The sequence below is a fragment of the Dipodomys merriami genome, unplaced genomic scaffold (genome assembly GCF_024711535.1).
Source record: "Dipodomys merriami isolate MVZ:Mamm:240054 unplaced genomic scaffold, mDipMer1.0.p SCAF_3, whole genome shotgun sequence".
Taxonomy (NCBI): domain Eukaryota; kingdom Metazoa; phylum Chordata; class Mammalia; order Rodentia; family Heteromyidae; genus Dipodomys; species Dipodomys merriami.
The window spans coordinates 19,074,209-19,089,571 of NW_027204492.1; the positions used below are offsets into that span (position 1 = coordinate 19,074,209).

Genomic DNA, 15,363 nt, shown 5'->3' on the forward strand with positions numbered 1-15,363 from the left:
AGTGCCTACCTAGCAATAGGTTCAAACCTCCATACTGCCATAAAGAAAAAATATTTAGAAAAGTGCTTATTAAGATAATAATGATAAGCTGGTGCCAGTGGCTAACACCTTTCATTCTAGCTAACTCAGGAGGCTGAGATCTCAGGATTGAGACTCTTATCTCCAATAAACTACTAAGAAAAAGCCAGAAGTGGCATTGTGGCTCAAGTGATAGAGCACCAGCCTTGAGTACAACAAGGCTCAAGGACAGTGCTCAGGCTGAGTTCAGACCCCAAGGCTGGCAAAAAAAAAAAAAAAGTTATAAAACTAGCTCCTCAGGAAACTGAGAAATGTGAGGATTTCAGTTCAAAGCCTGCCTGGGCAGGAAAATCCATGAGACTCTTTATCTCCAGTTAATCACCAGAAAAATGGAGCAGTGGCTCAAGTGTTAGAGTACTAGATTTGACAACAAAAGCTCAAAGACAATGCCCAAGTTCAAGACACAAGATCAACCCCCCAGAAAAATATAGTAGTGACAGTACAGACAACAGAACTGTGTATATCTTTGAACTGTTGCCTCAGTGAAAAGCCAAACACTGATGGTGCCAGTGGCTCATGTCCGTAATCCAAGCTACTCAGGAGGCTGATACCTGGGGATTACGGTTTTGGTTTTTTTGTTTTGGGGTTTTTATATCACAATTTGGGAGGTTTTATGTTTTGTTTTGGGGTTTTGTCAGTTGTGGGGCTTGAACTCTGGGCCTGGGTGCTGTTCTTGAGCTCTTCAGCCTAAGGCAAGTGCTCTACCACTTGAGCCACAGTGCCACTTCCAGTTTTCTGGTGGTTATTGGAGATAAGAGTCTCACGGGGGCTGGGAAGATGGCTCAGTGGTAGAGTGCTTGCCTTGTATGCACAAGGCCCCGGGTTCGATTCCTCAGTGCCACATAAGCAGAAAAATCTGGAAGTGGCACTGAGGGTCAAGTGGTAGAGTGCTAGCCTTGAGCTGCATTGCTGAGGGACAGTGCCCAGGCCCAGAGTTCTGGCCCCATGACCTACAAAAAAAAAAAAAGAGTCTCATGGACATTCCTGCTTGGGCTGGCTTTGAGCCTCGATCATCAGATCAGATCTCAGCCTCCTGAGTAGCTACGATTACAGGAGTGAGCCACCAGTGCCTGACTTGGGGATCACAGTTTAAATCCAGCCCAAGCTGCTCATGAGACTCTTACCTCCAATTAACCACCAAAAAAGCTGGAAGGGGAGGTATGGCTCAAGTGGTAGCATACTAACCTGGAGCAAAAAAGCTCAGGGACAGTGCCAGGCCCTGAATTCAAGCCCCAGAAATGCCACCCCCCCAAAAAAAAGCCAATTGCTTTCCTCAGGCCAGTGGTGGATCCCACTATAATTTTCAGTTCACGGTAAATATGATTTCTAGTGTTATAGTATGTGTGCATGTGTGTACATGTGCATATGTGCATGCCAGTACTAGGGCTTGAACTCAGGGTCTCTCACTGGGCTTTTTCTCTCATGGCTGGCACTCTACCATTTAAGCCACAGCTCCACTTCTGGCCTTTTTGCTGCTAAATTGGAAAGAAGAATCTTATGGAATTTTCTGCCCCAGCTGGCTTCAAACCTCCTCAGATTTCACCCTCCTGAGTAGGTAGGATAATAAGCATGAACCAGTGGCACCAGTATGGTTCTTTTTTTAAAAAATGTATTGCTATTATAAAGGTGATGTATAGAAGGGTTACAGTTACATAAGTCAGGTAAACAATACATTTCTTTTCTTTTTTTTTTTTTTTTTTTTGGTCGGTCGTGGGGCTTGAACTCTGGGCTTAGGCGCTGTCCCTGCACTCTTCAACTCAAGGCAAGCGCTCTACTGCTTGAATCACAGCACCACTTCCAGTTTTCTAGTGGTTTATTGGAGATAAGAGTCTCACGGACTTTCCTGCCCAGGCTGGCTTTGAACTGCGATCCTCAGATCTCAGCCTCCTGAGTAGCTAGGATTACAGGCGTGAGCCACCCACACCCGGCAAAAATACTTTTCTTTTCTTTTCCTTTTTTTGGGGGGGGTCCAGTCGTGGGGCCTGAACTCTGGGCCTGGGCACTGTCCCTCAGCTCTTCAGCTCAAAGCTAGCGTTCTACCACTTGAGGCACAGCGCCACTTCCGGCTTTTTTTTTTTTTGCTCATGTGGTACTGAGGAATCGAACCCAGGGCCTCATGCATGCAAGGCAAGCGCTCTACCACTGAGCCATCTGCCCAGCCCCAAGAATATGTTTCTTTTTGGACAATGTCACCCCTTCCCTGGCTCTCTCCTATCCCCACCCACAAGTTGTATAGTTCATTTTCAACAATATCTAGTGAGTACCACTGCTGTATTTGTTTACCCTTTTTTGTCCCTCTATTTTCTGTGTCAATATGGTCCTTTTTTTAAAAACTGGTCATAGGGGTTGAACTCAGGGCATGGGTGCTGTCCCTGAGCCACTTTTTGCTCAAGGCTAGTGCTCTACTTGAGCTACAGCACCAGTTCTGGCTTTTTGTGAGTAGTTTATTGGAGATACGAGTCTCGGGGACTTTCCTGCCTGGGCTAGCTTTGAACTGCGATCCTCAGATCTCAGCCTCCTGAGTAGCTAGGATTATAGGCATGAGCCGCTGGTGCCCAGCTATCCAATATGGTTCATACTGTGATTTTTGAGCCATGTAAATGCATCTTCTCAAGAAGGTGTTTTCCTATTCAGAAGTTGCAAAGCCCTTATGCAAGCCTCTGTTGTTAGCATGGGTGAAAGTACACTGAAGTAACAGTTGGTAGCTTAATCTATGGACAGCAGTTCTGATACCTGTTGCTTTGCCTTCTGAATGAACTTGAGAACCAGGGCCCTTGTGTCCCATTGCCCCAGAAGTAGGAGCTATGGCCTGGTGGTAGCTCTGCCCTGTGTCTAGAAGAACTGCCTTCTCCTTTCTTCCTTCCCCACTGAGACTGGCTTCTGGCTTCTGCTATAACTACTGCTTTTCTTCTCCCTAGCTCGAGCCTTGGGAACAGAAGTGATTCAGCTCTTCCCAGAGAAGGGAAACATGGGGAAGATCCTCCCTGAATATCTTAGCAACTGGACCATGGAAAAAGTCAGACAAGGTAGAGAGACTATTTCCATATGCTACTCTGTTTCCTTTGAGTATGGCTTGAGGGTAAACTAAGCTTTATGAGGAACTCCCTTGATATAAGTCCTAGGGGTTTATCACCTGGCATGTGAAGTGTTTCATGATTTTCCAGTCACCCAGGAAGTTCACAAACATTTAGAAGTACTAAAAATGGTTGTGGGTAATAGCAGAGGTGAATCTGATCAAAGTATGTTATATGCGTGTACAGAAGTAATCAGAAGGAAGCCACTTGGTACAATTAATCTATGCCAATAAGAGTAAACCATGGGTATAGGTTCTTGTGACTGTGCAGGGCTAATACATACTGAGAATGGCTGATTTTGCAATATAGGTGAAGCCTCTCTTGAGCCTCTGCTTTCTAGGAAAGTATCAGAATTCTGGACTAAGCCCTAGGTCTCATTTGCCTTTACAGAGGGAGTGAAGGTGATACCCAATGCAATTGTGCAATCAGTTGGAGTTAGTGGTGGCAAGTTACTCATCAAGCTGAAAGATGGCAGGAAGGTAAGAAGACAGACTGCCAGCAGGTTGGCTGGCCCTCCCCTCCCCTTTCCTCATTCTCATTTCTTCAGTTGACACTAGTGGATTTCATTTTCTTGGCAGCCACCGTTCACCTGTCATAATTTTCTGAATTAACTATCTCCACATTGAAAGAGGGTGATGAAAGCCAGAGCAGGCACCTGGGAACTACTTTCCCTTAACGTTTTGATAGCTTTCCCTTAACCTTTTGACTCCTTGTTAGGGTGGCAGATTTTTGTTCAGATGACATGGACTATGTGTGGGGCTGACAGAGGCTTATAAAGTAGAACTGAAAATGCATTTACTAGACATAAGTTGACCCATTATTATTTTGTGAGTGTGTGTGTGTGCATGAACTTGCATGCCAGTACTGGGGCTTGAATACAGGGCCTTGGTGCTGTCTCCTAGCCTTTTCCTCAAGGCTAGTGCTCTGCCCCTTGAGCCACAACTCCACTTCTGGCTTTTTGCTCATCAATTGGAGATAAGAGTCATTGACTTTTCTGCCCAAGCTGATTTCAAACCATGATTCTCAGTTCACAGGCGCTTTTTTTTTTTAATTATTTATTTTTTGGGTCCAGTCGTGGGGCCTGAACTCTGGGCCTGGGCACTGTCCCTCAGCTCTTCAGCTCAAGGCTAGTGCTCTACCACTTGAGCCACAATGCCACTTCCAGCTTTTTTCTTTTTGCTTATGTGGTGCTGAGGAATCAAACCCAGGGCCTCAGGCATGCAAGGCAAGCTCTCTACCGCTGAGCCACCTTCCCAGCCCAGTTCACAGGCTCTTGAGTAGCTAGGATTATAGACGTGAGCCACAAACACCTGGCACCCATGGATTTTTAAAGTTCCAATCATTTGTTTGTTTTGGTAATACTGGGGATGTAACTTGAAGCCTTGGATTTACAGACAAATGCTAGACTACTGGGTTACATATCTAGCCCTTTGACAGATGGAGTCTGGGTTAACTGGGTTCATAAGAAAATTCTTTTCGGGCTGGGAAGGTGGCTCAGTGGTAGAGTGCTTGCCTTGCATGCACAAGGCCTTGGGTTCAACTCCTCAGTACCACATAAGCAGAAAAAGCCGGAAGTGGCACTGTGACTCAGGTGTTAGAATGCTAGCCTTGAGCTGAAGAGCTGAGGTATAGCTCCCAAGCCCAGAGTTCAGGCCCCATGACTGGCCCAAAAATAAAATCTTTTCTAAAATAATTTTTTAACATTAAACATGTTTGTTTTAATTTTCCTTAAGTAGCTATATAAAAGGGTTTAAATTCAACTTGTCAGTTTATTTTTTTTGTCGGTTGTGTGGCTTGAACTGTGGGCCTGGGTGCTGTCCCTCAGCTCTTCAGCTCAAGGCTAGCGCTCTACCACTTGAGCCACAGCACCACTTCAGGCTTTTTCCGCTTACATGGTGCTGAGGAATCGAACCCAGGGCCTTGTGCATGCAAGGCAAGCACTTTACCACTGAGCCACCTTCCCAGCCCCCAACTTGTCAGTTTATGAGTATATTGCATCTTGATCAGTGTAACCCATCTCCATTTTGCCCCAATCTAACCTAACCCCATCCAATCCCCTGAAAACACTTGGTTCCCTTTTCACATATATGCACATTGAGTTCACATATATGTTCATATGATTTATTTGCTAACTGTTCCTCTCTCCATTCATCTACCCTCCTGTCCCTTTGACCTCTCCCCCCTCACAATACATATTTCAGTTTCTTGGTATTCATTTTGTTAAACTGTTACTCAGGGGAAACTCTGATCCTTAATGACATGATGTGAAATTATTATCTCAATAGGCACAAGTAGAAACTGGTAATTGACTAAATTTCTTTTTTGCCTCAGGTAGAAACTGACCACATAGTGGCAGCTGTGGGCCTGGAGCCCAATGTTGAGTTGGCCAAGACTGGTGGACTGGAAATAGACTCAGATTTTGGTGGCTTCCGGGTAAATGCAGAGCTACAAGCACGCTCTAATATCTGGGTGGTAAGTGTGCTACAGCATGACCAGGTACAATTGCCTGTGGGCAGGTCAGGCAGGTAGTATGCTAAGGCCCATTAATAGCTTAACCAAATAAGGTCAAAGTGTTTAGAGACCAAGGCAAGAGAATTGAAATTTGTGAACTGCTTCAATTAGGAAAACAAGTATGGCTTCACTGCAGGTTAGTAGAAGATGAGAAAAACAGTATATGGCTATAGAAACTGAACTCTTCCACCTCTGTGTGTTGGCAACAGCCATGACATAACCCCGTGGACATATGCACAGCTTTCACAAGTATCTGCTGTTCTTGTAGCTCAAATGCAAGTCCAAGGACTAGAAGATGAAATGGTTTTGTAACATGTCCCACTGAAAGGAGTATCACCATGCTTCATTGTCCTTGTGTGCTATTTTTAGCTGTTTTGGAAACCCTATTATGACACAAACAAGACTGTAGTATATAGGAGCCATGAAGTAATTTCCTCATTGTCAGATCATTACAAGGGTATGACTTTGAGCATGGACTCTAACTAAAGACATAAGGGCCTTGAAGGGATATTTTTCTCTCCAAAGATTGTTTTTCCTTTTTTCATTTAAGATAAAATGAGCCATGTGCTGGTGGCTCATGCCTGTAATCCTAGCTACTCAGGAGGCTGAGATCTGAGGATTATAGTTTGAACCCAGCTCAGGCACGAAAGTCTGTGACACTCTTACCTTGAATTAAACAGCAAAAAGCCAGAAGTGTAGCTGTGGCTGAAGTGGTTGAGTGCCAGCCATGAGGAAAAAGCTAAGGGACAGACCCTGAGTTCAAGCCCCAATACAAACACACATACATACATAAAAGAAAGAGCAAATGTACTGGATTTTTAAACCTGATACAAAAGTAATATGTATTTAACACAGAAGACACAGCCATGAAGGAGAAGGAGGGCAGTCACCTGCAGCAATCTTGAATGTTTTAGTGTATTTCCTTCCCTTTGTTTCCTTATGCAAGTTTTTTCTTTGTTCTACATGGTTGAGGTGAGCATACTATGTATAAACATTTATATTCTGTTCTTTTTCACTTAGCATCATAAATTTAAGCATTTTTAATCTTGCTTCAGACTCTGTAAACAATTTAATAGCCATATAATATTCTGTTAAATGGATTTCATAGTTTACTTTGCTATTGCTCATTTATTGCATTTTTAGGTTGCTTTGGGGGAGCCCAAGTAGCCATAAATGTGAATAAGGGTTACAGAGCTCAGATACCACACTGCTCACCCCTAGCTGGGGTTCTCTCAGTCTGCTGAGCCACTTACTTTGTTGAATCTATACTCTCTTAGTCACATTACTTGTTTACATTGCTCTGTAGTTATGAACAGTGCTGTATCTTTCTTAGGCAAGGGCAGTGTCCATTCCATCTCAGCAACCCAGATAGCATAATGCTTTTTTTTTGGGGGGGGGAGAGTCTGTCATGGGGCCTGAACTCTGGACCTGGGTACTGTCAGCTTTTTAGCTCAAGACTAGCACTCTACCACTTGAGCCACAGTGCCACTTCTGGCTTTTTCTGCTTATGTGGTGCTGAGGAATTGAACCTAGGGCCTCATGCATGCAAGACAAACACTCTACCACTGAGCCACCTTCCCAGCCCCAAGCATAATGCTTTTTATATATGTTAAATACCCCATAAACACTTGAGTGAATACTAAATAATGACCTCAAAACCCTTATCTTAGACAATATTTCTACATGCAAGGCAGTCACATCTAAAAACTGGCTTCCAGATATAGAAGAATATTCTGAGCCAAGAGTGGTGGTGCATACCTATAATTTCAGCAGATCATAGTTATCAAATAGTCTGTCCAGTAAGGACAGAATGAACAGAAACAAGTGTACCTAAAGTGAAGTGAAGGAGACTCCAATTACTTTTGTGGAAGTAGAAATTCCTTTTATTTATTTATTTATTTATTTTTCTGTCAGTTGTGGGGCTTGAATTCTGGGCCTGGGTGCTGTCCCTCAGCATTTCAGTTCAAGGTTAATGCTCTACTACTTGAGCCACAGTCCCACTTATGGTTTTTGGGTGGTTTATTAGAGATAAGAGTTTTATGAACTTTCCTGCCTGGGCTGGCTTTGATCTGCAGTCTTCCGATATCAGCCTCCTTAGTAGCTAGGATTACAGGCGTGGGGAGGGCTGGGAAAGTGGCTCAGTGGTAGAGTGCTTTCCTTGCATGCATGAGGCCCTGGGTTCGATTCCTCAGCACTACATAAGCACAAAAAGCCAGAAATGTCCTGTGGCTCCAGTGGTAGAGTGCTAGTCTTGAGCTGAAGAGCTGAGGGACAGTGCCCAGGCCAAGTTCAAGCCCCACAACCGGCAAAAAACAAACAAACAAACTAAAACGGAGCTGGGCACTGGTAGCTCACATCTGTAATCTTAGCTACTCAGGAGGCTGAGATCTCAGGATTGCAGTTCAAAGCCAGCCCAGGCAGGAAAGTCCATGAGAGCCTTATCTCCAGTTAATCACCAAAAACAAAGCCCGAAGTGGATCTGTGGCTCAAGTAGTAGAGTACTAGCCTCAACCTGAAAAGGCTTAGGGATAGCTCCCAGACTCTTGAGTTCAAGCCTGCAACTGGCAAAAAAAAGTGCAGGGCACTAGTGGCTTGCTACCCAGGAGGCTGACATCTGAAGGTGAGGGTTCAAGTATAAAAGTCTATGAGGTCACTGTCTTGGTTAATTTTATTTATTTTAATGATTTTTTTAAGTCAGAGGAATAATGGCTCTAGTCTTTTGCATTCCATGCTAACATTAAACCTGTTTGTTTAAATAGAAAAAAAAAGTCTATGAGACTCTTAACTCCAATTAGCCACCAAAAAAGCCAGAAGTGGAGCTGCTCAAGTGGCAAATCACTAGTGTTGAACAAAATAGCTCAGGGATGGGACCCAGGCGCGCGCGCGCGCGCGCGCGCACACACACACACACACACACACACACACACACACACACACACACACACACACACACACACACACACACACACACACACACACACACACACACACACACACACACACACACACACACCATTACCTTTTGGTAATTTAGGTATCATTTTAGTGTATTGATAAAAAAAAACATTAATTATAAGGGTCCTTTGAACCTGTCTTTAGCCTGATTTTTGTTAAATCATGTATTCATGTTGTATATTTCCATAGGCAGGGGATGCTGCCTGCTTCTATGATATAAAGTTGGGTAGGAGGCGAGTGGAACACCATGATCACGCTGTTGTGAGCGGAAGATTGGCTGGAGAAAACATGACTGGAGCTGCTAAGCCATACTGGCATCAGTCAATGTTCTGGTAATCTGTACTGTGGGGACTCAATTGTGGTTAGAGCTCAGTATTAATAAGCTCATAACACAGAGTAATGATTTGGTTTCTTTGTGGGCCAGTTAGCTTCATACTGATTGGAAAAGTTCTATTCCATGTAATGGCCACTACCCCCAAGTGGCCATCGGGTTAAAATATCCTGTTAGATGAGGTAAGTAGGTGTTGAGGGCATCAACAACTCTAACAAAATAACTCCAAATTTGAGCTTTAGTAGGAAGTATAAAAGTGCCCTGTTGCGGAAGTGGCGCTGTAGCTCAAGTGGTAGAGCGCTCGCCTTGAGCTGAAGAGCTGAGGGACAGCGCCCAAGCCCAGAGTTCAAGCCCCATGACCGACAAAAAAAAAAAAAAGTGCCCTGTTAGAAATAAGCAGCAGTATATTTTATTTTATTTTTCTGGTTACCCCTAATTAGCCCAACATACTGAAAAAAATACAGCCTGCTCATAAATAACACTTCAGTAATTCAAAGTTAGTCATATAAGGCGATTCTTTGGAAAAGAGAAGGCTAGTGATTCAGATGTGTTACACACATGTAATTCCAGCACTCAGGAGGCAGAGACAGGATAGTCAGAAGTTCTAGGCCAGTCTGTATTATATTAGCAACAACCTGCCTCAAAGAAAAGAGAGAAAAGAAAAGTGCTCAGATATTGGTGGCTCACACCTATAATCTAGCTACTCAGGAGATTGAGACCTGAATATTTAGGTTGGAAACAAATCCAAGAGACTCTTATTTCCATTTAACCCAAAAAAGCCAGAATTTGAGGCATGGCTCAAGTAGTAGAGTGCCCGCTGGGACTGAAGAAAGCTAAGAGAGTGTAGGAGGTTATGAGTTTAAGCCCCAATAGTTGCACAAAAAAAAACTGTACACATAAATTGACATGTTTCATTGAAACTACTTCATTCAACTATTTAAAGATAATATAAATAATTTAAAAGGTATGATATGATAGTAGTTTCCAAATAACTGAAATGCCTCTTTATAGTATTCTACACTTGTAAACTGAAATTTTCTGGCCAGTGCTGGTGGCTCACACCTATAATTCTAGCTACATTTAGGTGGCTAAGATACAAGAATCACAGTTCAGGGGCTGGGAAGGTGGCTTAGTGGTAGAACACTTGCCTTGCATGCATGAGGCCCTGGGTTCGATTCCTCAGCACCAAAGAGTCACAGTTCAAAAAGACTTGACAGGAAATTCTGAGATTTTTATATCCAATTAACTACCAAAAAGTAGTCAAAAGTGGAGCAGTAGTTCAAGTGGTAAATCACTAGCTTTGAGTGTAAGAGCTAAATGACAGCATCCAAGCTCTGAGTTCAGACCCTAATACCAGCACACCAAAAAAAGAAAAAAAGAAAACTGAAGGCTTATAAGGGACAGTACTATAAAGATTAATGGGATCAGAAGAGATTTCATAGTCCACAGAAGGAAACCCTCTTTAAAGTCTCGAAAGGGAAATCTTAAGATGAGTTTAAGATAAGTTACAGTGAGTAGTGAAGGTAAAGAACCCATCCCACCCCAAATGTAGCATGGAATAAAAACATGAATTAATTTCAGTAACATTAGATTATTCTATAAATATGTGATATGAGTAGTGGGTTTAAGGAAAAATAAAGATAATCCTGCTTTCTCATTGTTGTCTCCAGATGTCCTAGTGGCAGCAAATCAATTTGACATTTCTGTAGTTGTGCATCCGTAGTCCTTAGTTGGTTTAAGACTACAGTGTCCCAGGGTCCTGGTGATTCAGGCCTGTAATCCCAGCTACTCAGTATGGCTCTTACTTCCAATTAACAACCCAAAAAGCCAGAAGTGGAACTGTGGCTCCAGTGGTATGGTGCCAACCATGAGCACAAAAGCTCAGAGATGGCATCCAGGCCCTGAGTTCAAGCCCCAGGACCAGCACACACACAAAAAATGCAGTGTCTTGAAAATAAATGCTGCCATGTCATTTCATACAGTCCCTTGACAGAACCCCCTCTTCTTTTTTCTTCTGTAGGAGTGATTTGGGTCCTGATGTTGGCTATGAAGCTATTGGTCTTGTGGACAGTAGTTTGCCCACTGTCGGTGTTTTTGCAAAAGCAACTGCACAAGATAACCCAAAATCTGCCACAGAGAAATCAGGTAAGGAAGCCCAACCACCATTTCTCTTGGAAGAGTGTTGAAAAGAGTGGTCTGTAATATAGTCTCTGGAACAAGGGGATTCTGGTGGTGAAAGCCTGTTTTTATTGCACTTTGACAAAAATCAAGCCCAGAATTCTCTTCAGTGGTCTAAGATCTGGCAAAATGAGGTATACTAGTCAACTCACAGACTTAACTATTGTTGGTATCTGTCCTAGACAGTGGACAGCAGCCAATTCAGTTATTCTGTTGGTTTGTCTCTACAAGCCGGGAAATCTAGGTGATGAAACAAACCTGAACTTTTTAGGGATTTTCTTTTATTTCCTGCTTCATGCTAACCTAAAGGACTGGGTATCAGAACCTTACCTTAGGCCTTGCTATGTTCCATGGGCCCTGAGTAGTGAAGCTCAGGGTTGAGAAATTACTGAGCTACCTCTAATTTCATTTTAACATCTAGATATCAGGAGGTATCTCTAATGGAATGAGCTTCTCACACATACACACTTTACATTATATCCTCAGCCTTATTATGGACCTTTGCTCAAGTTACTTATGTATTTTTTGCTAGTGGTATTTCAAGGGCAAGTTGCTATTGAAAAAGAAAAAGACATTATATGGGTCTGTAGGCTCTTTTCCTAAGTAATTTCTTTTGTGCTCGTACTGGGGCTTGAACTCAGGGCCAAGGCACTCTCCCTTAGCTTTTTCACTCAAGTTTGGCATTCTGCCACTTGAACCACACCCAACTTCCTGTTTTTTGCTGGTTAGAGATAAGAGTCTCAGGGAGGATTGAAGGTATGGCTCAGGTAGTACAGTGCCAGCAGTGAGTGAAAGCAAACATCAGATACAGAGTTTGAGTCCCAGTCTCAGACAAAAAAAGTCTCACAGACTTTTTGCTCTGGCTAGCTTTGGAGTGTGATCCTCACATTGCAGCCTCTGGACTAGCTAGTATTACAGGCATGAACCACTGGTACCTGGCTCTAAACAATTTCTTTATTGGTGGTACTGAGGTTTGAACTCAGGGTCTCACACTTGCTAGGCGGGTACTTTTATCACTGAGCTACATCTCCAGCCCATACTCTTTAATTCTAATGTCTCTTGGTAAGTGGATCCAGGACAGAGACCCAGGGGCATGTGAACTACATATCACTATTCTATCTACTTGACAATATTATCTAGAGCTTTCTGGTTCTCAGGAGACAAGATTGCACCTTTCATGCCACCATATACTTCCCCCTCTGAAAAGAAATGCCTCCACCATGGTGTTCCATACAGAAGTGCCTTCTGTTTTGGCTAAAGTATCCACCTAGCAGTTTTGTGCAATGGAACTTACTTCTGTGATGGACATATTTTATCTGTTCTCTCCAGAACGTAAGCCAAAAGCCCCATGTGTCTATTAAGCACTTGAAATATGACAAAGGCTGGGGCTATACCTCAATAGTAGAGTACCTAGTATCTGTAACACCCTAGATTCGATTCCTAGCCCCAGAAAAGAATAAGATAAAACAAAAATGGGGGGAGGGGAATGCAAGCAAACTCCCCCCACACACACACAAATTTAGCTGGGTGCCAGGTGCTCACACCTGTAATCCTAACCACTCAGGAGCCTGAGGTTTGAGGATCTTAGTTCGAAGCCAGCCCAGGCAGGAAAGTCTGTAAGACTCTATCTCCAATTAATCACAAAAAAAGCTGGAAGTCAGCTGTGGTTCAAGTGATAGAGCACTCGTCTTGAGCAAAAGACCTCAAAGCTGGGTGCCAGTGGCTTGTGCTGGTAAACCCAGTTACTAAGGAGACTAAGATCTGAGGATCATGGTTTGAAGCCAGTCCTGGCCAAAAAAAAGTCCCTGTAATACTCTTTATCTCCAGTTAACCACTCAACACTGGAAGTGGCTCTGTGGCTCAAGTGGTAGAGTGCTAGCCTTGAGCAAAAGAGCTCAGGGATAGCGCCCAGGCCCTGAGTTCAAGCCCTACAACCACCCAACCAACCAACGAAGACTCAAGAACAGTGCTCAGGTCCTGAGTTCAACCCCAGGACTGACACACAAAAAATAACCCACACATTTTGAGGGTGTAGAATGGGGGAAATAGAAGGCAGAAGATTGATCAAGATTGATATTGTCAGGTTTTGGTGGCTCACGCCTATACTGCCAACTACTCAGGAGGCTGAAATCTGAGGATTATGATTCAAAGCCAGCCCCAGGCAGGAAAGTCTGTGAGATGGTTATCTCCAATAAATCACCAGAAGACTGGAAGTGGAACTGTGGGTCATTAGAGTGATAGAGAGCTAGCCTTGAGCAGAAAAGCTGAGGGACGGTGTCCAAGCCCTGAATTCAAGCCCCATGACCAAAAAGAAAGAAAAAAGATACCTTGGATACATATGTAGAAATATCACAATGAAACACCCCATATGACTAATGCATGGTATTTCTTTTTGCCAGTTCTGGAACTTGAACTAGGGACCTAGGCCCTGTCCCTGACCTCCTTTTGCTCAAGACTAACATTCTACCACTTGAGCCACAGTACCACTTCCACTTTTTTTATTTATGTGGTACTGAGGAATCAAACTCAGGGCTTCATGCTTGTTAGGCAAGCCCTCGACCACTAAGCCACATTCCCAGCCCTGCATGGTAATTTTTAAAAGGAGAAAAAAAAAATCTACGTTTTACTTAATTTGAAATAGGTATACATTGGTCAGTGGCTACTGTACTAGACCCTATAACGATATTTTTCAGAGGAGGACAGTAGTTTGAAGAGATCTAGATATCAGGAAATAAGCCATAACTTAGGTTTAAAATGAGGCAGTGAGGGAGGGAAGCTTGGCATCACACTGAACAGTGCCTGGGAAGTTGGCAAGGAAGAGCTTTCCTTAGCTTTGTCAGCACAGAGGGCTAGGCAAGGCCATGTGCACTGATGGGCACAGAAAGATAAATCATATAGAACTGCCCTAAGCAAGTCTTAAAAGACACTTGCCTTCTAGGATTTCCCAGGCTCCTAATAACTGATGTTTGGATTTTGTGTGTTCGTTTGGGGGATTGACCACAGGTACCGGTATCCGCTCCGAGAGTGAGACAGAATCCGAAGCTTCCGAAATCACTATTCCTGCCAGCACCCCTACAGTTCCACAGGCACCTGCCCAAGGGGAGGACTATGGCAAAGGCGTCATCTTCTACCTCAGGGATAAAGTGGTGGTTGGGATCGTGCTATGGAACATCTTTAACCGAATGCCGATTGCAAGGAAGGTAGGTGCCTGTCAGAGCCCTTTAGAGGAAGATGGAAAGTGCTGGTGGAAAAACTCTCCTAGACTTCATCAGGTATCCTGAGCTATATTGTCCACCCAGGTCAGATTGTGCCTAAGTAGAACAAAGGCATGGCCTTGGCTCCAGAGCACTTGTTTTTCATGAGATGTGGAGGGGTGGCCTCAGTTGGCAAGCCACTCATTTGGGGTTAGTAGAAAGCTGTTCCCACAACTCTCAGTGTATGCCAGGGCTGGCCTGGACAGCCCCATTGTGTGGGCCAGGCCTGGATGCACATGGAGAGAGTTAGGGACCCATTGTTATTTTCTTCCTTAGATCATTAAGGATGGTGAGCAACATGAAGATCTCAATGAAGTAGCCAAACTCTTCAACATTCATGAAGATTGAACCCTACAGTGGGACAGACAAGCACTTCTTTCCTCCCTGACTGCATATTGGATGGAAACTGGAGCATTTTTTCTATTCAAAGAACTTTCTCTTTGTTGTATGAATGCGAATGATTGAGTCTTTATGCATTTTTTTCAGCCACATGGGCAAATTCCTAATGTTCTTCCTAATGTTCACATCGCAAAATAAAATCTGATTCTTCTAAATTCTGTTCTCTTTTAAGGTAGGCAAGAGTGAAGAAGAAAGCTGTGCATAGATAGCAAGAATTGCAGCACTACAAGAGAATTTTTCTCAGTCATAAAAATTTCCTGCTCCATACTCTGAACTGCATTCCACTCTCTGAACTCTTGCCCCTTCACACCTTGTCACACCTGACCTCTCCTCTAGGGAAGATTGCTACCTCTGTGAACATTTTTCCAAGCCTGGGGTACATGGCCCAAACAGCAGAGTGCTTACATAGCAAACATGAGTCCCTGAGTTCAAACCCCAATACCTTAAAAAAAAGGGGGCTTTAAGACTTTCCTGGCCTTCCAAGCCCAGTCCTTTTTATGCATTTCCTGCTAGCCCATGGGTCCTGAAAGACAGACCATGGGTTTAAAGTCTTGTTCATGATTATATCTCCAGAGGTATAGGC

General features: G+C 43.6%; 1 protein-coding gene across 1 annotated transcript in view; it reads left to right on the forward strand.

Annotated features, from left to right (window-relative positions):
- Aifm1 (apoptosis inducing factor mitochondria associated 1) overlaps positions 1-14,935 on the forward strand; it is a 38,783-nt gene extending 23,848 nt beyond the window's left edge. Inside the window, exons 10-16 of the mRNA XM_070039739.1 lie at positions 2,997-3,104; positions 3,543-3,631; positions 5,484-5,624; positions 8,808-8,950; positions 10,970-11,094; positions 14,131-14,327; positions 14,658-14,935. Of these exons, the coding sequence (XP_069895840.1) occupies positions 2,997-3,104; positions 3,543-3,631; positions 5,484-5,624; positions 8,808-8,950; positions 10,970-11,094; positions 14,131-14,327; positions 14,658-14,729 (875 nt within the window). The 3' untranslated portion in view covers positions 14,730-14,935. The remainder of the gene's footprint in view (positions 1-2,996; positions 3,105-3,542; positions 3,632-5,483; positions 5,625-8,807; positions 8,951-10,969; positions 11,095-14,130; positions 14,328-14,657) is intronic.
- Positions 14,936-15,363: the final 428 nt, after the last annotated feature.